At 47.3% G+C, this 26,608-nt stretch overlaps 1 protein-coding gene and 1 long non-coding RNA gene across 5 annotated transcripts in view; one reads left to right on the top strand and one right to left on the bottom strand.

The window, feature by feature from the left end:
* Positions 1-1,351: 1,351 nt before the first annotated feature.
* Positions 1,352-12,179, top strand: LOC124077646 (uncharacterized). The gene is made up of 2 exons (XR_006846698.2): positions 1,352-1,485; positions 11,826-12,179. It is a non-coding gene; the product is annotated as an uncharacterized LOC124077646 (long non-coding RNA).
* Positions 12,180-15,694: 3,515 nt separating this feature from the next.
* The window catches only part of Pik3r5 (phosphoinositide-3-kinase regulatory subunit 5), a 74,575-nt gene continuing 63,661 nt past the window's right edge, over positions 15,695-26,608 (bottom strand). Inside the window, exons 6-19 of one of the 4 annotated variants that reach the window (XM_046422194.2) lie at positions 25,733-25,802; positions 22,770-22,944; positions 22,043-22,196; positions 21,230-21,313; positions 20,257-20,974; positions 19,981-20,143; positions 19,542-19,667; positions 19,009-19,137; positions 18,711-18,804; positions 18,498-18,574; positions 18,114-18,207; positions 17,954-18,036; positions 17,239-17,351; positions 15,695-17,105 (exon numbers count right to left, since the gene is read on the bottom strand). In XM_046422194.2, the coding sequence (XP_046278150.1) occupies positions 16,964-17,105; positions 17,239-17,351; positions 17,954-18,036; positions 18,114-18,207; positions 18,498-18,574; positions 18,711-18,804; positions 19,009-19,137; positions 19,542-19,667; positions 19,981-20,143; positions 20,257-20,974; positions 21,230-21,313; positions 22,043-22,196; positions 22,770-22,944; positions 25,733-25,802 (2,222 nt within the window). In that variant the 3' untranslated portion in view covers positions 15,695-16,963. Of the gene's footprint in view, positions 17,106-17,238; positions 17,352-17,953; positions 18,037-18,113; positions 18,208-18,497; positions 18,575-18,710; positions 18,805-19,008; positions 19,138-19,541; positions 19,668-19,980; positions 20,144-20,256; positions 20,975-21,229; positions 21,314-22,042; positions 22,197-22,769; positions 22,945-24,440; positions 25,713-25,732; positions 25,803-26,608 lie in introns of those variants that run through there. The other 3 variants (XM_058572029.1, XM_058572028.1, XM_046422195.2) reach the window with 3 other exon arrangements.

Below are 26,608 nucleotides of genomic sequence, written 5' to 3'. Positions count from 1 at the left end.
ACATTTATAGACCCTTGAAAAAGCCACAAACTCTATATCCTCATCCTATTTGGACTAATGGCTCTGGAGAGAGAAAGAAAAATCTTGATGGAAGCAAGATTTGAGTGCCTGGATTCAGCTATGCCTGAAACCCTGACACCTTATCTATCCTTGAACTGTTCAACTATGGACCCAATAAATTCATAATCTTTTTATTTTTATTTTTTGGGGATAACTGTAAATTAAGCCCATCGGTACTTAACCACTGAGTCACATTCCCACCCCTTTTTATTTTAAGACAGGTTCTCACTAAGTTGCTTGGGGCCCCATTCAGTTGCTGAGGCTGGCCTCTAACTCGTCCTCCTGCCTCAGTCTCCCAAGCCACAGGGATTATAGGCATGTGCCACCACACCCAGCACTTTTTATTTTTCTTTTTGTTGTTCCTAATCTTTTTTTGGATTAGTCCTCTTTGAATGGCGTTTGTCTCTTGAAACCGAAGGTGCTCTGGGGCTATGAAATCCCTGATTTTTTTTTTCTTGCAAGGTCCTTACTAGGTTCTGTTGTGACCCCTCATTTTGCAGAGGAAGCGATTTGAAAAATCATTTACTCGTGGCTCTGCCTCCCTCTTACAACACTGTCTTTTCTGTGCATGTGTCTGGAATCACATTCCGTCTCGAATCTCTGAATTAGAGTTCTTGGGTCATATGCCTGCCTGTCCCTTGTCCCTCCCCATCCTGTCCTCTCCCCACATTAACTGTTTGGTAGAGCAGTGACCAGGTCTTACTCATTATTCTGTCCATCACAGGAGAAGAGACAGAGAATGCATGGCTCATTAAATAAAGCAAACAAATGAATGAATGAATGAATGAATGTGGGAACGAACCAATCCAGGACGTGATCGAGGATCAAGAACTCAGCCCTTGCAGGCTTGAGACTTGGCAGGAGCCCCGCGGTGTGGCCACCACGGGCAGCCCCCTGTGCTTATCAGCTTTGGCCTAACTGAATCGGAAATCACACGCTGAGGCTGGCTTCTTGTGGCTGCTCTGCGCTTCTTATCAAACGGTGGCTGACTCTGCAACTGCTTTGGGTGTGGCCGCCATGGGGGTGACAGCCGGTGACTGTAGACAGTCCCAGAGTTGTCCCTTGCAAAGAGGATCTGAGGCACCTTCATGGCTGAGGTCACACACTCGTGGTGGCCGGCCAGGAACAAGAGTCAGAGTGACATGCCCACTCTTAACCAACCCCGTGACTTTTCTTCTCTCCACTCACTGTCCTTAGAGTTGGTTTTATCTGGGTTTTCCAGGCTGTGTTGTTACCAGGTTCCCTGTGTTTGTGCCTGTCTCCCGACAACCTCACCCCCAGGCCAACAAGGCCAAGAGCAGGCAGGACTCAGCAATGACGACAATGAAGCCTCCCTGCGTTTATTGCTCTAGATCCCAGATTACCTGGTCCACTCATGGAAACGAAGCCATCCTGGGGTGATCAATGCCCAAGATATGGAAGCAGGTGGGTTCATCATTATCACCATGCCTCTGCCCCGATCTGCACCCTCCTCACCAGCCAAAGGTCCCCCCTTCCCGATGGCCCAATGCACACAGCTGCTCCGGCTTCTCAGAGTCCCCTATCCTATGAGAAGCAATTACTTCTGTTCTGTCCTTATTCCTCTTTTCAGGAGAACTGTTCCTTCTAGGCAAAAACCAACAATGAAACACCCTCTAAGCCCTTTTCCTATCCATTTCAAAGCAGTCAGGAGCTTTAAACAAAAATGAAGTCCTCTTGCAATTGTGAGCAACGCCCCTGTGGAAAAACAGATACTGGCACCTGGCATTGGTGATCAGGGTGGAGTGGGGTGAGAATTATTTGTTTTGGACTAGGGAAACCCAGGATCACTGTACCCTTGCTTTTAGCTCTGCCTCCTGTGGGATGGGTCTCTGGGACCATTTAGCCTCTCACACCTGATTCTTCATCTCAGTTTTCTAAGAAATCTACTTACACGAAACACTAAGAAGCAATGTAAAATTCCCTGAGGGTTGCATTTGGAGATGCAGGGAGAGTATATTGCATAACCATCCACTCACTAGTTCCTGGTTTTTCTCTCTTAGATCCGCCCCGCCCCCCAGACATATCCAGGTCCTCTTTGAAACACTCTCAGGGGCTGGGGTTGTGGCTCAGTGGTAGAGCACTCGCCTAGCATGTGTGAAGCACCAAGTTCGATCCTCAGCCCCTTTTATAAAAAATAAATAAATGAAATAAAGTTATTGTGTCCATCTACAACTAAAAAAAAATTTTTTTAAGGCATTCAGAGCACTCCCGTTCCATTCTGTTCCGACCTTTTAGTTTTGCTACCCCAACTGATGAACCACCATTCAAAGCCCAGACGGCCCTCTGGTTGGTAGGACCCATTCTTAGAGAATGGTGAGAAGTCAATGAACCCGAAAACCATTCTAGAAACAACATTTTACTTCTCTTAAACAATAGGTACAGTTATGGAGGTGGAGAAACTAGAGTTGAAAGACTCACATCCCTGGTGGAGGTGGGATTAGAACCCGGCACTATCCAGGTCACCTGCCCCCCAGCAGGCTGAGCCAGTCAGAGTTCCAAATCTTTCCACCTCACTCCAGGAAGCCAAGGCAGTGGCACAGCGCAGACCCACCTGCTTCTCAGGCAATCCCCTCCAGTCCTCGCACCCACCACCCGGGGAAGCAGGTGGAGGCAATGTCATAATTTAAACCAGTAGTTTCCAAAGTGAGGTCCCTGGAGCCACAGCATCAGCGTCACCTGGGAATCTGTTAGTGACTAGTACTATCTGCTGGAGCCATGGAAACAGAGAAACAGGACAGTTTGGGAATTTTCTATCCTTTACTTCTGGTAGTATAGTTCTGCAGGATGTGTGTGTGTGCAGAATTGGGACAAATTAAGGTGACAAGTTTATAGGAAGTAGGTTTATGCTTCATATCCAGCCACTCAGCTTTTCCATCATTTTTTTTTTGAGGGGGGTTTTGGGGGAAGCTGAGAGGAGAGTCAATTTGATTTTAAGCACCATTAATGTTCTCTTTAAAAAGTTTTGACATCTAAAATAATTACTCAAGTAATTCATAAATATGTGTTTATGGTAAAAATACTCAAACATTATAGGAGTATTCAGAGTGAAAAGAGAAATCCCTTTCTCTCTCTCACACACACACATACACACACACTTCTGACTAACAAAATCTTAAAGGAGATGAAGGGGACTTATGTGAATGACAAGTTTGCCTTCTGTGCTTAGAAAGAAGAGACTGGGGCAGCTGGAGACTCACTTTCTCACCCTGACTTGGGTGTTCTCTGTGCCTCAGTTTCTCCATCACGTACACATGCATATGCCCTACCCAAAGATGGTGGTGGCACCCTCCCACTGCCCCACTGGCTGAAGAGCGGGGGTCCTGTGAAATTTATTCTGGTCTCTAGGATGTATATACAAGAATTCCAAGCCAGGTGAAAATCGCCCCGCTTTCTATTATTCCTGTCTACTCACATTAGGGAAATAAATAGGTTCTAGAAATTAAATATGTCCCTTTGTAATCTAGAGCATGTTACATTTTTGGAAACTATATTTTGGTGCTTTCCCTAGTGCCTGTCCTAGGTAGGACTTCTTCCCCCAAATCCCACAGTCTCTTTCAGTGAAGAGAGGTGGACACAGTCTGGGAGCCGTTTCCTGCCCCCTGGACCATATTCTGTCCCTGTGATCTGTCCCTGTGATATCTTCACTTCTCCATCCATACAGGGGGTTTCAGGGCGCATATTTTTTACATGGAGCAACAGAAGTATAAAACTCTTTTATGAATTACATAAAAATATTATAAAAAATAGAAAAAAAAGAGAGTCCCCCTTTTCCCCCCCTCCCCAATTTCTTTTCTGTCCCCCTCAACACTAACTACTCTTCATAGCTCAGGGTCATTGACACCATGAGCTTGTACCATACATATTGTTCTTTGACTTGCTTTGTTTTTCTGGGGGATCATTTTATATCAGTACATAAGGACCAAGCACATTCTTTTATTAAATTTACGTGAACATATTTTTGGGGACCAGTAACCTATGCCAGTGGTTCAGAGTGACACAGAAAATCAGACCACTCCCTCTTTGAAAGCAGTCCATCATGTTGGTGAGGGAAACCTGTAACCCTCTCCCTCCCAAGATTTTAGCAGGTACAACTGTCTCCCAGCTCCTTGGCACCCTTCTTCTCTTGGGTGCAGAGAACTTGGGGTTGCTGTGAAAGATGCCCGGTCTCCTTTTACTTCCTTGTTCTCACGACATCCTTGAGTGGGAGACCCAGTGGACCCTCTTTCCCTGCCCCTCCCCCCACCCTTCATCTTTAACTGAGTTTCCCGCCACCTCACCCCACAGGTTTCTCTGGAGATGCTGAGCTGGGAAGCGGGCCTGAGAGCTTTCCAGGATGTGGAGGAGGTGCCGGGGATTTGGATATGTATAAAGTACATTATTCCTGTTTCCTTCTGGCAAAGGGATTCATACCAGGAAGAGAGAGGGACCAAGAAAGCTAGGGTCTGTCAGTGAGAAAACTCAGAGTCCAACCCCTTTTACCTGTGCAAATGGCCTAGTCTCTGCATATCTACACTGTTGTGCATGCCACATGAAAACACTCACACACGCACACCCTAGAAAGACAGGTGATCTGGCTGGGCTCTCCTCTTAGCCTCTAGCTCTGTGTCTCCCAGCTCCTGAACCTCAGTCTCTTCACTATAACCTGAGGGGTTGGAAAGCACATTTCCAAAGCTTCCTAAGCTTCTCAGTTCCCAGAGGATCCTGAGTTCTGGCTTTAGAGGCTCCAGGCTCCAGTTTTACCTGGAGAACGCCTCCTTGGTGATGGGAGGTCCCTTCCCTTGGAGGTGCAGGGGTGGGGTTGGGGAGGGGGCTGTTCTGCTCCTGAGGTCCTGGGGGACCACATTAGACCGGCTCTCCCGCCTTGAGCTATATTCGGGCTTCCTTCGGACAGCCCAGGCTTGCCTGGATCCTGGCCAAGCCACAGCTGCCCTCTCCTCCCTCCGCCCCCACCCTGCCCACTCCTGCAGAGGAAGTGAGGAGTGTCGCTTCCTTTATGAAATGTCAAAACTCCTTCTGAAGTCCTCTATAAGGAAGCCATCCTTCTCAGACATGGTGTGAACTTGGCTTTTCTGGACCTCAGTTTACCCACCCCTCACCACTCCTGTGAGTGGTTTGTGGGGGGGGGCATATAGCTTAGTGGTTAAGGGCAGGTGTTCTGGAATGCACTGTGTGGGCTTGAGTTCTGTCTTCTCCTTTTTACTGTCTGTGATCTTGGGTAAGTTACTCAACTTCTTTGCTGCTCAGTTTTGTGAGAAAGAGAATGTCTGGTGGTTCATCTTCAGAATATAGTACTCAGCCTTCATTGGATCAAATTGTAGCCATTTTACTTATTTTTTTGGGGGGGGTGTACTGGGAATTGAACTCAGGGATATTCAACCACAGAGCCACATCCACAGCCCTATTTTGAATTTTATTTAGGGACAGGGTCTCACTGAATTGCTTAACGCCTCACCTTTTCTGAAGCTGGCTTTGAACTCACCATCCTCCCGTCTTGGCCTCCCAAACTGCTGGAAAATTGCAGGTGTGCGCTGCCGCCCCTGGCTTTCCCGCCCTAATTTTAAAATGAGCCAATCGCAGAGATTGTACCCCTGAGTCCTCCAATCAAAGCAATGGGCAGCGCTGCCTTAGGAATAAAAGCAGGTGGACTACGGGCCCAGGAGCGCTGGCTAGGTTCTGTAGCATGCTCTTCTGGGAGAAGTGAAAGTTTGCCTTGACCACCTACTTTGGAGAACGAGTTTGATTTCTTGGCATTTTGGTTTTTCTAACAGCTCCCCTATTTAATAGTGCTGACCTCTGTAGGAGGGAGTCTGGGAGGCACAAGCCCATTAACATAAGCATGGCGATAATAAGCCTGGAAAGCCATTGCTCCTGGCTCTGGGTGGACATTCTCTGGCAAGTCCCTGTCCACGGTCCAGTAACAGAAAGGTTGGGCCTTCCAGCTCTAAATTTCTGGAGATCCCGCAGGAGGTGCACACACATGGCAGCTATGTCCACAGCTACTTTACACAGGACACACACTCAGAGGTACAGAGGCTCAGAGGTGCTGATCTGAGCCAAGACGCAAGTGTACCTGCACAGGGGACAGAGAGAAATAATGAACACTTGGGGACACAGTCAGCCACCTGCTTGCTTTCCCTCAGAATGAAGCAGAAGGCACCTTATTCCAGGGACAGCAGCAGCGTCCTTTACCCCAACCTTTCAGGTAGGATTGGGGGAAAAGAGGGATTCAGAAAGATGGGGAAAAGTGGGGAGTCTATTCTCCCCCAGGGAAGAGGACCACCTCCCAGTGCTGGAGTGGGTGGTGACTGTGACAATAGGGGAGGGGAATCTGAAGCCCCCCTCCCCAGCTGCTCCAGGCAGGCTGGGTCCAGATGCATCTCCTGTGTGTGACTGCAGGGACTGGAACCTTCTTTCCAGCCTGACTTTAAGCAGATGGAGGGGGCTGTTAGCTTTCCTGCCCCAGGGGCTGCGGAGGGCACTTTAGCTGGGAGGCAGCAGGGACCCTAACTTGGATCTCTGGGGGAGATCCCAGGATGGTGATGGACCACTGCCTTCGGGCCCCTGCAGGAAGCACTAAGCTGCCAGAGGACAAACAAGTCAAGGAGCCATTGTTTTTAGAGAAGCCTCCTTTTCAGGAAGGCTTCAAGGTCCCTGCTCAGCTGGCCAAGGTCCTTTGACTTTCTGCTTCCAGGGATCTCCTGGGGCCAAGCCGTTTCCTGGATAACAGTCTAGAAAGTGCCATCCCCATTTACATAACTTCCTCTCCTAAAACCTACCGTCCCCTAAAAATAGACACTGCATCCCCTTCGCAGGTGAGGAAATGAAGCTTAGGGATGTGTGAGGTGGCCTGGGTTGCACAAAGCGGTGGCAGTTTCTGCTCCTGCCAGGCCTCCCTACCATCAGAGGGCTGGTGTGAGAGAGCACCTCTACTGGCCAAGGGAGCAGAGGGAGTGGAAGGCTGCAGGGATCCCTCCAGGTGCAGGAGGGAATCACAGAGGTGGAGTGGGGGAGGGGGAGGGACAACACCCCTTTGACAGCCCCAACCTTGAGACCCTCAGCACACAGCTGGATTTTGCTCCCATCACTAAAGCCCACCCAACCTTGTAGGAAGCAGAAACCTGGCAATGGGAGACTTACCCATGTGCCAAAGTCAGAGGGTAAATGCCCCTGCTAGAGATGGCAAGGCTAGAAGGTTGTGGTCCTGGGACAGGAATAAACTGCATGGAGTGGTGCGAGGTAAGAGTCTTCAAGGTCATTGCCAGTTCTCCGTAGTCCGTGGTGAAGCAGCTATGTGGAGGAGGTCTAGCTTGGGGAAGAAGGTGGGGAGGTCGGAGCACAACCCTCCTTCACCTGCCTACAGCAGGACACAACTGGGACTCTCGTCACAGACGCCCAGGCCCCTGTCCCTTTTCTTCAGTACTCAATGACTCAGGTTGACAAGAGTCATGGACTAGATGAGACATCTGGCTCTGACTCCCTTTAATCTGTGACACTTTGGTTCATGGATTGGTCATACATCATGGTGACTATTCAGAGTGGGCGTCAGACCTACAGGTACCCATCTACAGGATAGCCAATGATTTATGTTGAAGCCTGGCCTAAGGAATCTGTCTTCCTAGTGGGGGTGATAATAACCAAAGTATTGCTTCTCTGCCTTCGGCATCCATCAGAATTATCTGGGGGACTTTTAAACTATATGGGCACTCAGCCTCCATTTCCCAGAAATTTTGATTACTTTGGATTGGGGTGCAGACATTGGTATTTTACAAATGATTCTTAAATAATCTTAACGTGCAGGGGCTGGGGTTGTGGCTCAGCGGTAGAACACTCACCTAGCACGTGCGAGGCCCTGGGTTCGATCCTCAGCACTACATGAAAATAAATAAATAAAATAAAGATATTGTGTCCAGTTACAACTAAATAGATATTAAAAAAAAATCTTAATGTGCAGTCATGTTTGGGAGCCACTAATGAAGCCAATCATTCTATTTTTTTTTTACTTCATTATGTGCAACATAACAAAGTCTTTGATAATTCCAATATCTGGATCATTCCAATATCTTGTTTTGGGCCTTATGTTGATAATCTTTTTCTTTGAAAATGTGCTACATTTCATTTGCATATTGAATAATTTTGAATTGCATTCTGGATGTTATAGTTTGGATGTGAGGTGTCCTCCAGTCCTGCTTGTGTGTGAGATAATTCAAAGTTTAGAGGAGAAATGATTGGGTTATGAGAGCCTTAACCCGATCAGTGAATTAACCTCCCAGATGGGATTAACAAAGTGGTAACTGAAGGCTAATAGGATGTGGCTGGAGGAGATGTGTCTTTGGGGTATATATTTTATATCTGGGAGTGGAGTCTATCTCTGCTCTCTGATCGTCATGTGAACCGCTTCTCTCCACCATATCCTTCTGCCATGATATTCAGCCCCATCTCAAGCTGAACTATTCTATTTGTCTCATACCTTTTTTGTGTGTGATTCTGTTCTTCTTTTACCATCTTCTTTTTGATAAATAATATTTTAGCATATTACTTTATTCCTTTATTGATTTTAACTTTTCACACACAAAATTTTGTCTTGTCTTTTCTAATGAGGCTTTTTCTACATCCTCACTCCATCATGCCCCAAAAAGATAATTAATTTTTTATTATTAAACTATCCTTATTTACCTGGGATAAATCTTATTGGGTTTTGATATATCCTGTTTACATATAGTTGCTGGAGATGCCAACTTTTTTCCACATTTTTTATTGGTGTATTATAGTTGTACACAACGATGTGATTTGTTGTTACATATTCATAACATGCACACAATATAACAATGTAATTTGGCCAATATCACTCTCCATTGGTATGTTAAGGACGTTGTTTGTTTTGTTTGCTTTTGGTTTTTTATATGTTTTTTTTAAGTTATTAAAGACTAAGTTTATGAGGGAACTTGATTAATAACCCAAAAACAAGCTTATCGTGTTTTAATATGAAGGTTATGCTTGTCTCAAAAAGGAGTTGGAAAGAATACCATTTGCTATTCTCTGAAAGATGTTATATGAGATTGGAGTCATTTTTTTCCTTTAAGTGTTTGAAAGAATTTACTGGAGAATCCATTTGGCCTGTGGTTATCTTTGTGAGTTATTTTTTTTTAATTAAAAAATAATAATGGCTTGACTTTGGGTTTCCAGTCCTGCTTGTGACAGGTGAATAGTCAGCCATGAGCAGGTGCGTAGGCGAGGACAAGGAAGGGCAGTAACTTGCTGGGAGGACATTAGACATACATATCAAAGAGAGCCCATAAGTCACAGGACTGACTGGGGATGAAAAAAAAAATTATCAAAGCAGATCAGCATCCAGGAAATGGGAACTGGTATGTCAGACCTCCCCCAACCATAGTTGCAACCACTTAAGGAAACTATCAGCACAAGACCATGTTGCAACTATCTCTTGTGACCAGGTCATCCCGACATCCCGACCTCCCCCTCCCATGACCAGGTCATCACTGAAACCATGTCATAGCCATCCTTTGTGACCAGGTCATCATGACCTTTGAAAAGAAAACTTGCTGAGGGCTAGCTATACCAAGGGTAATAGGCCACTTAAGGGGGTATGAGAAACCAAGGCAAGAACACAGGAACTCAAAACCAGGCTTCAAAAGGGACTTAGAAACCCAGACTCTATAAGATTGACGCCATTCTCTCCAGAGATGGTCCACTCAGTGCCTAAGCTGTATGTCCTTGTCCTCATTATTGCTAAAAAAAAAAAAAAAAAAAACCCTCCTGCTGTCTTTGTAGATGGCTAGAAATCCTTCCTGCCAGATCTCAAGAACTGGTTGCTACAGACCCCTGGGGTCACTTCAGCTCAGTGGGAACAGCTTTATAGCACCCGTGAGGAGCTTGGTAGCTCTCATTTTCCCATCTTAACATTGTGGGAAAAAAAGCTGAACAACTGAAAGTTGACAACTCTTCATTTTTTTAGGGGGGGGGGTGGTGTGGGGTACTGGGGATTGAACTCAAGGGCACTCAACCAATGAGTCACATCCCCAGCCCTATTTTGTATTTTATTTAGAGACAGGGTCTCACTGAGTTGCTCAGCACCTCACCGTTGCTGAGGCTGGCTTTGAACTCCTGATCCTCCTGCCTCAGCCTCCCAAACCACTGGGATTATAGGCTGTCACAGGCATGGTGACAACTCTTCTTAAATTCAACAAAAAAACTGAGGTCACAGGACAAACCTTTGCTTCAAAAATTAGATACAAGCTGAGCATGGTGGTGTGTTGAGGATCCCACACATTTGTGAGTTTCACCTCTAGGGGCCCTCCCAGGTTCTTCTAGTGAAGAACAGAAAAATTCCCTTATGCTTCTAGCATAAGGAAGGGGAAGCAGCCATTTTGAGAGCATTCTCTACCTCTTCACAAAGCCTGTCCCTGTGAGAAACTTCTACCAGAGCCTAACTGACCTGGGGGAAGGGAAATATTCATATCCACTCCACTCTAGCCTTTTTGTAGGGCAATATCAACACTACCTTCCCTAATTGTCCTGTTTGTCCTAAGGGGACAGAAGCAGCAGAGGCATGGGCCCATCAAAGATGGAAACCTAATCCCAGGACTATAGAACACTTCATCCACACTTACCACCACATGAGTGGGGCTCTTGTACAACAGGAGCCAAAAAACACAGCGTACAGAAGAAATTTTAACCCCTGACACCTATAGACACAGCAAACAGCAAACACAGCCTAACTCCTAGAGAGATTGACATAAAATCTGATGCTAAAGACCTATTTCCTTTTAATCAGTACATCATGTTGGCTTTCAACAACAAGAAAACCCACAAGGCATACTCAAAGACAGAAAAACAAAACAAAATAAAACAAAAAAGTTTGAAGGGACAAAACAAGTATCAGAACCAGACTCAGAAATGGCAGAGTTCTTGGAATTATCTGACTGGGAACCTAAAACAATGAAATTAATTTGCGAAGGGCTTTCGTGGGAAAAGTGGGTAACATGCAAAAACAATATGCAATAATATAAGCAGAGGTGGAAACTCCAAGAAAGAATCGACAGGAAATGCTAGCAATCAAAAACGTGGTAACAGGGGGCTGGGGCTGAGGCTCAGTGGTAGAGCGCTTGCCTAGCATGTGTGAGGCACTGGATTCGATCCTCAGCACCACATAAAATAACTAAATAAATAAAATAAAGTTATATGTCCATCTACAACTACAAACATATGTTTTAAGAAAAACCATGGTAACAGAAATGAAGAACATCTTTGAAGGGCTAATCAGTTTGTATATCACCAAGAATCAGTGACCTTGAAGAAATGTCAATAAAAACTTCCCAAACTGAAATGCAAAAAGAAAAACAGAATGAAGCAGAATGGAGACAGTGTGATTCCCCCCAACCCACTCCCCACCAAAAGGGCAAATGCAATCCCCAGATCTAACTCATAGCCTGTTGGCGATTAAAATTATATTAGGAGTTTTTTTTCCTATTTTATAACCCTTAACTGTTACCCATTAAGAAGTATGATATAGTTTCTTGACTGTGCCCTCACTCTCGCCAACAATCATATCAACCTCAAAAACCCCAGGTGCAGCTCTAAAATCAGGATGCCTTTGCCTTCACATCACCACTGAGGATAAACTAGAAAGACAATGGAATTATTGGGAGATTACCACAAAAAGCTAAAGAAAAATTTCCCAAGCTCTAAACCTGATCCTCGAGTGATTTGTGTTTCTTCTGCTTCAGATCCCACTATGTGATCTTCTAGCAGCTGCAGCAATTCATCCTTATCCCAGGACAAAGATGCTTATACAGATGTGGTGTCAACAGGAGAGATGGACCGTTTGGCTCCAGACCCACTAGATGGCCCCTCCCTCGGCGTAGAAGTGCTCACACCTCAACAAAAACCAAAACCACCTTTGAGTTGTACCTAAAGCCAGTTAAAATCCCTAAACTCCAGCCTACTCCTAAACCCTTCCACCTGAATCAAAACCAGGTCTTTTCATTGTGCACAGAGCCAGCCTGATCTCTCTCTCACTGTTCCCTCCCCCTCTCCTTGAGGTTAACTTGCCCAATTAAAACTCTGACTGTGTGTTCCTATCCCCTGACCTGGTTTTCATTTCTGTTGTCACCGGGCAGAAGTTCCCAGCTCCTGCATCAGAATGTCCAAGAAACAGTGAGATAATTACAAAAAGTATTTAAAAGAGAAGAAATATTTAAAATGATAATAACTAAGAGTATCCCCCAATTATTGACAGATCCCCAAACCATTGAACCAGAAATCTTGGAGAACACCAAGTGGGATAAATAACAAAACAAAACAGAGAAACAATAACTGGGTAATAGTGCTGTTTTCCTAGAGTCCCAAGAAGGCTGAGAGGGAGGAGGAGTCCTTGAACCCAGGAATTCAAAGCCAGCCTGGACAACAGTGAAAACCCATCTCATGGGGGAAAAAAAAATCCGATGTAGGCATATATCACATTGTCACTGTAGAAAATTAAAGACAAAGAGAAAAACCTGAAATAAAGCAAAGGGGGAAAATATTTATAGAGAAAAAAAGGATAAGAATTACTCAGAATTTTCATTTCTTCTGTCAGATTGGAAAATTGTATTTTGATCCCTTTCTCCATTTTATACAATTGCCTAATTTAATTGTGTAATTGTTTGTTAAATTCTCTCTTCTCTCTTCTCTCTCTCTCTCTTTCTTTCTTTCTCTCTCTCTCTCTCCCTTTTCTAGTTCTGGGGGACTGAACCTAGGGCCTTGATCACGCTCAGCAAGTTTACTGAACTATAGGACACTCTGAACCTTTTTTCTCTTTAATATCTATGAGATTTGCAGAGATGTTATCTTTTTTATTCATTATATTGGTAGTCTTTTATCTTTCTCTCATTAGTCTCTCTGGGGTTTTATCAATTAGTATGTTAATTTCTTAATTCAATTATTTCTGCTGTTATACTTCTTTTCAATTTCTTTAACATTGATCCACTTTTCGGGCACAGTGGTGCACATCTCTAATCCAAGTGGCTCTGGAGGCTGAGGTAGGAGGGTCATGAGTTCAAAGCCAGCCTCAGCAACAGCGAGGTGCTAAGCAACTCAGTGAGACCCTGTCTTTAAAAATAAATAAATAAATAAATAAATAAATAAATATTAATTCACTGTTCTTTTCCTAACTTTCTGAGATGTAAATAATTGATTTGTAGCCTTTACTATTCGATAAGATATACTATTATGGCAATAAATTTCCTCTAAGCATTGCTTGAGCAATTCATTAATCTCAATATCATATCTTCATTATCAACCTGTTCAAAATATTTTTTAGTTTCTCTTTTTTTTATTTGACCCATAAATTATTTAAAAATATAGTGCTAAAGTATTTGGGATTTTCTTGTAATACTTTTATTATTGGTGGTTTAATTTCAGTGTAGTCATAATGTAATCTGTTTGATTTTAATCATTGGAAATTTGGCATTCTACTTGTACTTGAAAACAACGGGACTTCTATCATCAAGCACAGAGTTCTATCTATTTCAATGTGGTCAGATTTGTTGTGTTGTCAGATCTTCTGTATCTCTGCTAATATTTTTGTCTATTTGTTTTATCAGCTATTAAAAAGCAGGGTAAAGTTCTTCACAATGGTTATGAAGACTTTTAATATAGTCACTTTTTCTCTTATATAGTTTAAAGTTATGTTATTGGGTGGGTGCAAACAAATTTATAATTCTGAAATCTTTTTGCTAGACTGACTTCTTGATCTTTTTTCCCTTTTTTTTTTTTTTTAGGTGGGGGGTGTATCATGGATTGAGCCACTGAACCATATCCCCAGCCCATTTTATTCATTTTTTATTTAGAGACAGGGTCTTGCTAAGTTGTTCAGGGCCTTGCTAAGTTGCTGAGGCTGGCTTCGAACTTGTGATCCTCCTGCCCCAGCCTCCTGAGCTGTAGATTGCAGGTGTGCACCATCATGCCCAGCTGACTTCTTGATCTTTATGCAGTACCCCTCTTTACCTTTTTTTTTTAAATGCTTCTTGCCTTAGGTATTTGTATGATATTAGTGTAATAATACTAGCTTTATCGGTCAGATTTTCAAGGTGTTATCCTGTTCTTTTGCTTTCAACCTTCCTGCGATTTTATATTTAAAGGCTACCTCTTGAGGGCAGTGTATAATTTAAAAAGCAACTTTAAGACACTTTTGGGTTTAGAATTCTAGGTTGGCAGTTGTTTTCATCACTTTAGATGTTAATTCATTGTCATCTGGCTTCCATTGTTTCTGTTGAGAAAAGAACCCTTAGATTAGTGGTTGATACTTTATTCCTCTCTGGAAGTCTCTAAGATTTTCTCATTATTTTTTCCTTCCCATTAGTTCAACAATGAGGAGCCTATGTGTGCCTGTGTTTCAAAAACCAAACTGTAGACTTTTTTGGGATTTTACGATTTTCCCATTAATATCCTTTCCGTCTCAAGATCCAATCCAGGGTTCAATACTGCATTGGTTTTAAGGTTGACATAGTTTCCTTGGATTTACGATTTTATCAGCCTTTCTTAATTTTTCATGACACTGACAGTCTAGAAAAATATTGGCCGCACCATCCTGTCAAATATCCCACCATTAAGGTTTGTCTGATGTTTGTCTCGACTCAACTGAGATTATGCGGCTTGAAAAAGAATATCAGAGAAGTGCCCTTCTCAGGTGATTTCATTTTGTCTTGTGTGAGATTTAATGAGCTTATCAAATCTGTGGGTTGATAAGCTTCATCAACTTTGGCCTCTTAAATACTGACAAAAGCGATGCGGCGCCAGACTTTGGAGCATCACATGTCTCTGCCTGCCCCTCTTGATCTAGCATGCTGATCCAAGGTGCCTGAGGGAGCCAGAGACCCAGATCTGTACCCCAACTGCAGCTTGGAACCAAGTCACCCTAAACCCAATGCTCATAGTTTTAATCCACTGAATTGGAGGTGTGCTTCATTATGATAATAGCCAACTGATGCAGACCAGAAGCATCTCACAGATCCTTCTCTCTCCATCCCAAGTAGTTGATTTGGGAATCTGGTGCTTACCTATCTTTCCCAAGTCACAGGTGTCCTCCACTATTCCAACACCTCCTCTTCTTTCCCTCCCTGTGGTCCAAGTCTAAAAGCATACCCAGATCTGGAGGGCCACTATTGAACTCTCTTGTTTCTCTCAGTTAGTTGCATGGTGAGTCCATGGGTACCATCCATCAGCAAGGATCATCTTAGGCCCAGTCACTCCCTGAGGCTTGAGAGAGAGGGAGCATCTGGATAGATGGGCTTATATTTCCCAAGTGAAGTGGCATAGGAAATGTTGAGCCTTTAGATATAGCAATTTTGTTTGTTTTGTGCAGGTTTTTTTTTTGTTGTTGTTGTTGTTGTTGTTTTGTGTGTCAAGGTGTATGATGAGGCGTAAATAGGACAGTGCCGGGGAAATTGTAACACAGATGTTTTGTTTTTTTTTTTTTTTACACAGTTAAAAAAATTACAAAAAGATAATCAAAGCAATTCTCCAAGAATCTTACTTCTACGTATGAAATGATTTAGGTAGACTGTCTTAACTAGCAGTGAACTGTCATGTAGCAAAATAACAGTAAGTCGTTAAATATGAAACAAATTGAGTTTTATTTAACAATAATATTAAACACCGTACATTAGTTCTTGACCTTGTCATTTTGCTGATTGCCTATGTATGAGTTCCAGGTCCCCCCGAGTCAGGCTGTAAGCACATGATGCCAGTCTTCCATCTTCTACCCCTCTGAGATCTTGCCCACATTTCTAGTGAACTTGTGAGGATGCACAAAATGTGTATCAGTCCATGGAGCATGATGGAGTCGGGGGGAGCACTGGGATTACCTGATAGAGAAGGGGGTGAAGGGTACAGCACCTGAGAAGCCCTCCTTTGAAGCTGACAAAGGCAATTCCTTCTTTGGAAGGTACAACAGCTCACTCCTTACTCCCTCTCTGGGGCGGTAAGGAGTTCTGCCTCATCACGAACGGGGATGGATTGAACAAGGAACATCCCAGAGGCAGCGTGAGCATGCCATGACCAAGGACAGGGGAACCAGCATTGAGAGGGGAAGTTTCCAGTCTTTGCTGAGCACCTACCACAGCGAGGCACTGGGCTAGGTGGTTTGTGGACAACTCTTTTTTTTTTTTTTCAAACCCTTTCCAGAAGTTTAATTTCCACTCCCATTTAGTGCTAAGGAAAGGAAACTCAAAAGAAGTTATTCACTTCCTTTGGTCCTTTAGCTAGAAGGTAACTGAACCACTACTCAATTTAAGCTTGTCTTTTCTCCCCAGGATCTCACATCCAGAAAGGGGTTCAAGAGAGCATCTGTCCTAGGTCCTGGAAGCAAACAGGTCAAATAGTAGTGCTGTTTTTCAGACAGTCTGAGGAACTTAACTAGAGAAAGGTATGTGTGAATGTGCACATGTTTCTGGGGTGAGGGGTGAGGAGACAGGATTGCAGGTCAAGTCCAGAAAAGTCTCATCTACATTTCTCCCACTTGTGCTCCAGAGTAGAGAGGACGGGACTCCAGACACAGGACTCCCTGGGTCTTTGACAAAGCAAGGGTGGGCCCAGCCAAGGGTTAGGAGAGGAGCCCTAAATAGAGGCTCCTTTGGAGTGCTAGAGTATCAGATCACCCGTGGGAGGTCCACTCACCCATCTCTCTCCCTCTGCTGTGAGGAATCTGAGAGGCTAAGAGTTCAGGCTCCTTCCTGAGACCCCCAGAGACCTTCTACCACCACACCTTAGGCCCACTGCAGGTCCCTGGCACAGGGCCACTCAGTTCTCTACAGGAGTAACTTCTGGGAAGAGGAGTCCATAGGGGTTGCCTCGGCTTTCTGTTCAGCCTGGTGCCACGGTCACGCTAGGGCAGAGCTCCGCTGAAAGTCATGATGGGCAGGCAGAGGAGGGAGCAGAGGTCGGGTGTGGGCTGGGCCAGCAGGTCAGGGGATTTCTGGGGTGGTAGGCCTCTCTTCTCTGGCTTGTAGCATGGTGACACCTCACACCTGGGGGGCAGGGCAGGGGTAAGTGCAGGTTGAGATCTCTCCAGGTCTTTCCAGGCCTCCTGGGTAGAAGAGAAACCAATCCCTTCTCTGGGACCCCGTTTTACTACAGCTGAGCTTCTCCACCATTTCCTACCTGACCACACTCTGCAGGATCTTTCTCTCATCCTGGTCTAGACACACGGCAAAAGGGCAGCCATTGGATCCAATGATCTGTACCTTGTCCACTTTAATCTGCGATGTGCTAATCTGGAAGGGAAGCAAGGGTCAGACCCGGGAGCCTTGGCCACATGACCTCAGTAGTTCCTTCCCCCAGAATTGCCCATCAGGCCTGGAGGAGTAACGGACAGGAGTTTGGATGGAAGTTCTCCAGAGCCAATGGTCAGGTCAGAGGAGGGTCCTGAGGCCTCCATCAGCCCCTGCCTCCTTTCTGGCCTCTTTCCTGAGTCTGGAAGAAGTGCTCTCTGGGGAGATGGCACTGCCCTCTATACTGTGAGAGCCCCAGTGCCCCCGGAACACTCTGCCCTGGACTCAAGGATCCCCAGACCTCACAACCTTTTCATATACACATCCTCTCGCAGGGCACCCTTCTTTCCCTGACAACTATGACATTGCATACCTCCGCATACTCCAAGCCAAAGCTCTCACTTGCCTCTCCTTTCCCATCTACAGGCCCTGCCAAAGACACTCTTTCTTTCTCTCTCACTTACAGGTGTACATGCGTACATTCTCTCTCTCTCTCTCTCTCTCTCTCTCTCTCTCTCTCTCTCACACACACACACACACACACACACACACACACCCCAATACGCAGGAACTCGGGCACCCTGGAGGGAGAAGGAAGCTCTTACCTGGTTAAAACCCTTCTTGGATTTGGGGTTCTGCCTTTTCACCACTTCTGTTAGGGTTAGCGTCAGCGCCTCCATACTGGAGTCTGAAGGTCAAGGGTGGCTGAGGTCAGGCTCAAAATCCCTCCCTGCCACGCCACCCCACCCCACCCACCGCACTCACCTAGCTCCTCCTGCTTCTGGCAGGCCTTGTTGAGGTTGACAGAGGTGCAGACCTTCTCCAGGTTGCTCCAGCGGCTTCTTCCACTGATGGCTCCCTGGAAATGCAGCACATCCAGACCCTCTCAGCCCAAAGACCCCTGTGCCTGCTGCCTTGGGAGGCTCTAGAGGCCACAGGAGAGAGCTGTCCGGTCTCTCCTCTGGCCATCTTTTCTCAGCACCCAAGGGAGCTTGCTGCAGGAGTCTGAAGGTCAAGGGTGGCTCAGGTCAGGCTCAAAATCCCTCCCTGCCATGCCACCCCACCAGACCCAGCAACCAATAAGTCCTGCTCTGGGACCAAGCTCTGGTGGAGGATCAGCAGCAGATCCCCGGAGGGCGTCGGTCTTACCTTGCTGTAAACAATCTGTAGTGTTAAAGGGACGGCCTCCCGGTCGCCATCGATGCCCAGCCGCTTGCTGCCAGGACCTGTACCACACACAGTCTTCGGTGTCTCTTCTCCCAAGGCCCCGCCCCCACAGGGCCCGGCCTCCCAGGAGGCAGCCTCATTTTAGCCCCGCCCCGCTCCCTGCCTGCCTCCACACTGGGCTCCTGCAGTTCACACCTGAAGCCTTGATAGCTCGCGTGGCCGCAGAGTGACCAAGCTCCAGGGAGTGGATAAAGATCTCCGTCGTCTTCTCCCCAGTGTCGAAGGTCAGCTTGGAGAGGGCAGGAGCACGGGCATTAGTGTGGACCTCTGCGCGGGGAGGTCCCACCCGGCTCCTCCAGTCTAGCTGATGTCAGCGGGTGGGAGTGGGTGGGGGCCGATAGGCCCAGCACGACATAGCCTGGGACTTGGCGATGCGGACCCTGGCTGCCAGGGAGTGTGGGTAAGGAGATGGAATGGGCAGGGCAGACCTTACCTCCGTCTGATAGACCTGCAGCAGTACCGGCCGGGCAGCGAAGCGGCAGTAGTAGAGCAGCATGTCAGCCAGGATGGGCAGCTGGGCAGGGGAGCCCTCCAGGGGCCGGGACTCAGCCTTCAGGGAGTGCTGTGGCCAGGGGAGGGGGAGCCAAGCCAGAGGCACGAAGAGACAGAGACCCAGAGAGAGAGGCAGTGGGAGGAAGAGAGGAAAAGACACACACAGGCAGAGAGAGGAGAGATTCAGAGGCAGACAGAACAGGGGTAGGGGGTGGCGGGTGGAAGAGAGAGAGGGTGAGAGAGAAGCTGGAGGGGCTGGCTGGGGAGCACCGTGCAGCCTCACACCCTCCTCATCTGACACATAGGCCTCCAGGGAGGCCCCTGACCAACCAGGACAAGCCAGGAGTTGAGGAAGGAAGCTTCCTACTCTTTTTAAAGTAAGCCCTGGAAGCCTAAAGCAAATCCAGAGCCTTCTAAGTGAGGCTCAGTGACAATAGCCAGTAGGTTCTAACCCCAACCCCGAGGGCCACTTACCTGGCACAGGACTTCAGGTGGCAGGTACATGAGGCCCAGCACATTGCGCTCATACCAGGGGTCAAGCATGCCAAGGTAGTGGGAGATGTCATTTGTGCTGTCCTCCCATGGGGGTGTGCCCATCTCCTGAGGCAAGGGACAAGAGTCATTCCCAGCTACCCAAGAGGCCTGTGTCCATCTTTGCCCTGAACCACACCTGAAGCCCCAAGCTGAGACTTTCCTTGCTCTTGGAGAAGTATGACAACTTTTGGTCTTTATCATATGGCAAAATGATATACCCAAGTGCAGGCAGGAACCTGGGAGTGAGGGTCAGGCAGAAGGCCGTGCCCTGGACACACAACTGATGGCTTAGGCTGACTCCCAACCAGCTCCCTTTAGGTACCTAGAACCTGCTCACATCCACTTTCCCACCCTACTTGGCTGGGGACTGGGGACATACTGGTGGGTTTGGCTGCCTTGGGGAGTCTGTGGGGAGTGGAGACATCTGGCTCGGAGGGGCTGGGCATGAACCCGAGCCAGTTGCATGGCTTCGCTTCACAGGCACATAGAAGAATTGCAGCTTGAACAGCCGTGTCAGGAGCGGGCGATTGTTCTCCAACCTCCTGGTGAAAAGAAGATGGTGAGAAGTGAGTCCTTGGTTGCTCTTGGATACTCAACTTCTGGTTTCCACTAGAATAACACAGAGCAGAGCGATGTGCCCCGTGATGGGTCTTACCGGAGGTTACTATATGCCCGAGCCACTTTCCCTGAAACCCTGTCGGAGCCAAAGACCACAACCCGAAGTGTGGATGCCTTGGGGTCCTCATCCCCACTCAGGAAGGGGCGGCGGCGCTGGTGGCATGGGGCAGGGGCCAGGAGCCAGCTGGGCAGCTGGGTGCTGAGCTTGGGCTGGGGCAGGGATCGTGAGCGCTGTGCCCGGGAATGGGGCAGTGTTGGGCTGTCCAGTGGGCTGCAGAGGCTCCCCGCCCTTCGCAGGGGCAGGGCTGTGTCCGAGCCACTCTCTAGGCCCCGAGAGTTCCTCCGCAGTACCAGCTGGCTGGTGCTCTTGATGATTTTATAGATTCTGTTGAACTTTTGCCCAGGCCTGCGGTGGCCCCTGCATTCCTGGCTACCAAGCCTCTTGGGCCACTCAGAGGAGCTCTCCTCACTGTCCTCCACATAGCCACTGTCCATGCCATCAGAGAGGCCTGAGACAAAGGAGGTCAGCAGATGGCGGGAGAGCTCTGGCCCTGAGGCCTGAGAGGAGGCAAGAGATAGGGTGGAGTCATGGGACACCAAAGAGTTCGTGGAGAGCAGTGAGTCCCTCTCAGCACAGTGTCCATCAGTTTCCAAGTCCTCCTCCTCCTCCTCCTCTTCTTCCTCTTCTTCGTCATCCCCCAGGATCCCTGGCTGCAGCAACTCCTGTTCCTTGAGTAGGATTTCTTGTAGGATATCTACAGGGAAGAAAGGGCAGTGTCTGGGTGGGTGGCCCTAGAATCACTTCTGAGGGAAAGACTCTGGCAGGTTTGGGGAGGAGCAGGAAGGGGGGGGGGGCTGGGCCAGCTTAGGACTCAGAGCTACCCCCTGCTCTGCTTAGGGTCTTTGGGGGTCCATGGGGGAGAGGGAGAGGGCAGCAGTACAGACCCAGGACCTCAAAGAGCTCATACAGTGTGGTGGGCAGGTGCCCCAGGGTCCAGCCAGATCCTTACCAAAGCTGTCCTGGTTCCAGCTGTAGGTATAGCACCTGGCGACAGGGATGGGGATGGTGTGGAGCTTCCCGGGTTTTGCGGTGTCTGTAAGAGGAGTGAGGGCAGGAGAAGAGGACTGAGAAGGGGTCTTGGAAATATCCAGCCCAGACCCTTTGACTTAGAGAAAAGACCAGAGTTGGGGTAGGACTGGCACAGAGCCACACACCTGGACAGAGTTACAGCCAGAATGCCTGGCTCCCAGCCAGAGGCTCTTCTTTGAAGTACACTGTATAAAGCCATGCACTTGATTAGCTGGGTGGATATGGCCACCTCACAGTCCCTGAGCCTCCTTTTACCATATCCCAATGGGAAAAGAACAGAACGATCTTCAAAAGTTTGTATGAGAAATATTGTCATGGAAACTGCTAAGTGTTCCCCCAAATCTGTGCTCCCTATTGGAAGAATTGTAGAGAGGGCATTTCCCAGGCTCCTTGGGGGCACGTGTGGCCATGTTACACTGGTGGGTAAAGGGGTACATGTGGAAGTGATGCATGCAGCTTCTACAATACTTTCAACAAAACAACCAAGTCCCAGGACCCCAGCAGATACGATCTTTTCTTTTTCCTACAAGCTGCCAACATGATAGCAAGCCAACCCTGCACCTGCAGACAGATCTGTGCCCTAAGGGATGGTGGAGCAATAAAAAGCTGATGAACCTGGGTCCCTGAATGGCTGGGTAGAGCAGAGCCATCAGCCCACTGACCTACACCCTCCTGGGAGCTAGAACAGGTGATAGGGAAAGAGAACAAAGCCCGCCTGAACCCAGAACCTCACCCAAGACCTCAGAGAAGCCAGCTTTCTCTCCCACAGCCTGGAGCTTCGTCCTGAGCCACTTCCGAGCCTCGGTTGCATTCCCAGCTTCAGATGCCTGCTCCTGTGCCTCAGCAACCTCTGTGAAGATGTCCTCAAGCTCTGCCAGGGTCTTGGACTGAAAGGCCAGGAGAGATGAGGTTTGGTCCTGTCCAGTCGCCGGGATACCTGCTTTTTTTTTTCCCCATTCCTAGGGTCTTGACCAAGGCAGCTGCCACCATTCTGCATTCTGGTCTGACTTCCCACCTCTACTATGGCTGGTCAGGGAGCTGGGCCTCCCCCTGCCTCCTCTCTACTCTCAGGAAATGGTCAGGAGAGAGAGGCCCAGAGGCAGGATACTGCAGAGCAGGAAGGACTTTAGACTGTTCACTGCACCCAGAGAGGAGAAGGGGCTGTCCAGGGTGGCACAGCTGACTGATCACAGAGCCAGAACTAAAAGCCAGGTCTCAGTCAAAAGCCCATTCCCATTCCTGGTGCCTTCTTCTGAGGCACCAGGCATCAGCACCCAGCCCCATTACCCAGGGTGCCACCTAACTCTGGCCAGGATCTAGTCATTGTTTTGCCGTGTCACTTAGAGCAAGGGAGGCCAGGGTATACCAGAAGTCTGTAGCTGAGATGGAACAGAGAGGGAGCTGTGCCTCTCAGGGGAAGCGCCAGAAGTCACCAGAGCCCCAGGGTCCCAGGCCCATACCTGCAGCCTGCAGTGCAGGCCAGGGAGGTCACAGTGGGCACCAAAGATGGCCTGGAAGGCATGCATGAGCAGGGTGGTGTAGGTGCTGTGGGGTGAGTGCCCGGGTGCGCTCAACTTGTCAGCCACGGCAAGGAACTCAGCCTGCACCTCCACTGGGTTCAGCAACAGCACAGTGCTGGAGACACAGAGGACAAGATGTGAGATCTGGGGTGTGCCACAGGCCAAGGCACAGCCACACACCTTGCCCTGCAGAGCTCAGAGCTCAGCTCTGCAGAGGCCTGGGCCTCCTTACAGCCCAGGATGGCTTGAGCAAGCAATAGCAGGAAGCCAGGAGAGAGTCCTGGAGGGCTCAAGGGTCCCATTTCCAAGAGGAAGGCTTGTGGTCTACTTTAGAGTGTCTTTCAACTGGAGCTTTCAAAGATTTTCCAAACTGAACTTAATTTTTAAAAATGAATCTTATCTTTTTATATAAACATTTTCCCCCACGGGACATATAGGTGGATGCACATTATTCAAAAGAGGATGGTAGTTTTGTCCAGGTGACTTGAAGCCCATTGACCATTTTGAGGGGGAGAGGGGAGCAGGGCAGCCACTTGCTGTCTGGCTAAGGCAAGTAGGGCCTGAAATTCCTCATGGAGTGGGACAGCATCTATCCATAGGAAGGGGTGCCAATGAGGGCTTCATTTGATTCCTTCCCTCATGGGGACATGTTTTCAAATTAGCCCAAAGCCATCATGCAGGCTCACATTGGGCTAAGGGGTGGGTATTGGCTCGCTCACCTCCACCTCCCTTCCCACTGGACATCTGGGTTCCCTCTTGGTGCTAGTGTTTAAATTTCTTTATCATGGAGACTTTTAAACATACCCAAATGTTAGGAGACTCACAGACCATCAGATACTGATGGTCAACACATGGCCTTCTCATTTCCCCCGTGCCAAGCCCTCCATGATTGCATGATCTTAGAGCAAATTTGAACCATGGTGATAGTCATATAATATAGTCATAAGCTTGTTCTTATCCTCACAATTCCAAGTTGTTAAAACTCAGAGCAAAGAAAAACTATGAAAGTAGGGTTCCCTGCAGGCTTTGTTGGTGTCAATCCCAGAGCTAAGCCCCAGGGTCAGGGCAGAGAGACAGAACAGAGTCCCCTTCAACTGGACAGAAAGTTTTTTGATTTCCCCATTTTTTTCAGGAAAAGGAGGCAGGCTCTCATAAATGGTATCTCCTTTGCTGAGTGCTTGATTTTTTTTCCTATGCCCCTCCCCCCGCCATGGGCATGTGCTAAGCCTCACTATTTGAAGGGCAAGACGGAGATCCTACATGATTTCATTGCTCAAAAACTTTTCATCATTCTCAGTTTATAATTAATGAAGTGAGACCATCTCCCAACCCTAAGCTCTTCCCACTAACCTCTCTGTTCCCTTATCTGAAAAATACCTTTCTCACAAGATTAACATGAGGATTAAATGGATTAACACCAGTAAGTGCCTTAAAGGTATAGGAGATTATTCATCAGCCCACAAGCCTACAGCCCACCTGCCTTGTAGTCCACCCTCCATTCCCCCCCTCCGCCATTATCTACAGTTTTGTTTACCTAGAGTCAACCATGCTCTGAAAATATCAAATGAAAAATTCCAGGAGTAAGGGATTCATAAATTTTAAATTGCATACCATTCTGAGTAGCATGTTGAAATCTCGGACAGTCCAGCTGCAGCCCATCTGGGACATAAATCATTCCTTTGTCCAGCACAGCATATACTACCTGCCCATTAGTCACTCAGTCGCTGTCTCAGTGATCACTTAGATTGTCATGGTATCATGTGCTTGTGCTTAAGGAACCCTTATTTTACTTAATATTGGCCCCAAAGCACAAGATTAGTGATGCTGAAAATTCTGATATGCAAAACCCACCACAAAATGTTTCCTTTAAGTGAAAAGGTGAAAGTTCTCAGCACATATAGAGTTCAGTACTATCTGCAGTTTCAAGCGTTCATTGCATGCCTTAGAATGTATCGTTTGCAGATAAGAGGGGGCTACTATATGACATTTTTATGTCCTTTCTGTCTCAAACATCTACCCTAGACTTTTTTTTGCTTGTTTTTACCCAGAAGTGTTTCAGCCACCTCAAGAAGTATTTGCTCAACGTGAAGTGAACCCCTAGGTTGTGGAGTGGGAGGGATGGGGCAGCTAAGATGTCTGAGCTGGTGGAGGTCAGGGTCCCTGGATTTGCAGCATGTCAAAGTGAGATGACTATGAGACAGAATCCACATAACTTTGAGATCTCCAGAGATCCTCAGAATGGGTACCTCCATTCTGATGCTTTTCAAACTGCAGGAGTGGGTTAATGAAATGGGTTTGGGGAGTCACAACAGAACTTGTTATTTAAATCAAATCGTGCCGAATAGGACAGAGCTCATCCTAGATAATGGGGGTAAGTTTCAGTTCATGAAAAATGTTTCAGCTCTCTCTGTGTACCAGACTATCATAGAAGAATATATTTTTTAAATTGTATGTCCTGGTCGAAAGAGTTTGGAAAACACTGTTTTAGTAACAGGAGAAAGACGCGGTAGAAAGAGCAAAGACCTTTGAGTAAGACTGAGGCTCAAATCCTGGTCACACACTCACTAGTTATATGACTTTGGGGAAGTTGTTTGGCTTCTCTGACTTCCAGTTTCCTCTTCTGAAAAGTAGGGATGCATGAGGTAATGTGCACCCAATACCTGGCATGACGGATGCAGACCCCTTTCAAGAGTCTGCAAGAAGACCCTCTTCCCAGAAAAATGAAGTTATATATAAAACATGACCAGCATTCGGAGGGTTCTTGGTCCCCTTGAAGCCTGTTAATTGGTGACTAGGGTGGGAAAAGGTGCAATGTTGGAGAGGATGCCAGATGCCAGGGAAGAGAGGATGGTGAAAGGGTGGGAGGTCCTCTTCTGGTTTTCCCCTGCCCCAAGAAAACTCACACGGTGGAGCTTCGTTGACTCCTGATGGACAGACCCTGCTCGGACCGTACCAATCTCTGGTAGGAGATTCCTGTGGGCCAAGAACAAAGAAAAAAGAGTTTATGGCTAATCTCTTCCTTTAGCAATCATGTCCTCATGCCTTGCAACAAGCCAGGCACTGGTCAGTCAGGTCAGAAGTTCCTGTGGATGAGGCTCAGGAGAACCCTGGTAAGAGAGCTGCTTTGGACCTTCCATGTGCCTGGTGTTTATCTCTGTGTCATTCTTTACAAGTGACTCCCTTACCCCGCCTTTGTGACCTCAGCCTCCACCCCCCAAATCCACATTGAGCCTCTCCCATTTTGGGGGGCCTTTCACTCTGATTGCCCTTCCATCCAAAGGGCTGTACAGTCCCCTCTCAGCCAGTCTGCCCAGGCCCTGTCCCTGGGCAGAAATTGCCAAATCACGTTCTTCTACCTTGGGACTGAATGGCCTTGAGTGTCAGTCATTTAGATGATGTTGAATTGACGTAATTGGCACATGAGTCGAAGTTGATGTTCTATCTGTGGTGCTAAGTCCCTGAGATCATGCTGTCACTCTCAGGGGGCAGCCTGGCAGGAAGAAAAGGATCCAGGGCTGGAACCCTGGTCAGAAGCCTGAGTTCTAGATCATTGTATTGTCTCAAGCAACTAATAAAAAATAAAAATTAAAAAAAAAAAAGAAGCCTGAGTTCTATCTTGACTCTTCTACATGACATTGGGCAGGTCATTTTACCTGGGGGTCTCAGTTCCTCGTGTAAAGGGTAGTTTAGGTGTGTGGCCTCTGAGGCCCTAAACAGTCTATGCTTCCTAAGCCCCATCCGGGATCCACCAGCCTATAACATAGAGATCGTGAGACAGA

This window comes from Marmota monax, unplaced genomic scaffold (genome assembly GCF_021218885.2).
Source record: "Marmota monax isolate L192 unplaced genomic scaffold, Marmota_monax_Labrador192_F-V1.1 WCK01_AAM20220418_F8-fsc00243, whole genome shotgun sequence".
Taxonomy (NCBI): domain Eukaryota; kingdom Metazoa; phylum Chordata; class Mammalia; order Rodentia; family Sciuridae; genus Marmota; species Marmota monax.
This window is presented reverse-complemented; position numbering and strand designations above follow the sequence as displayed.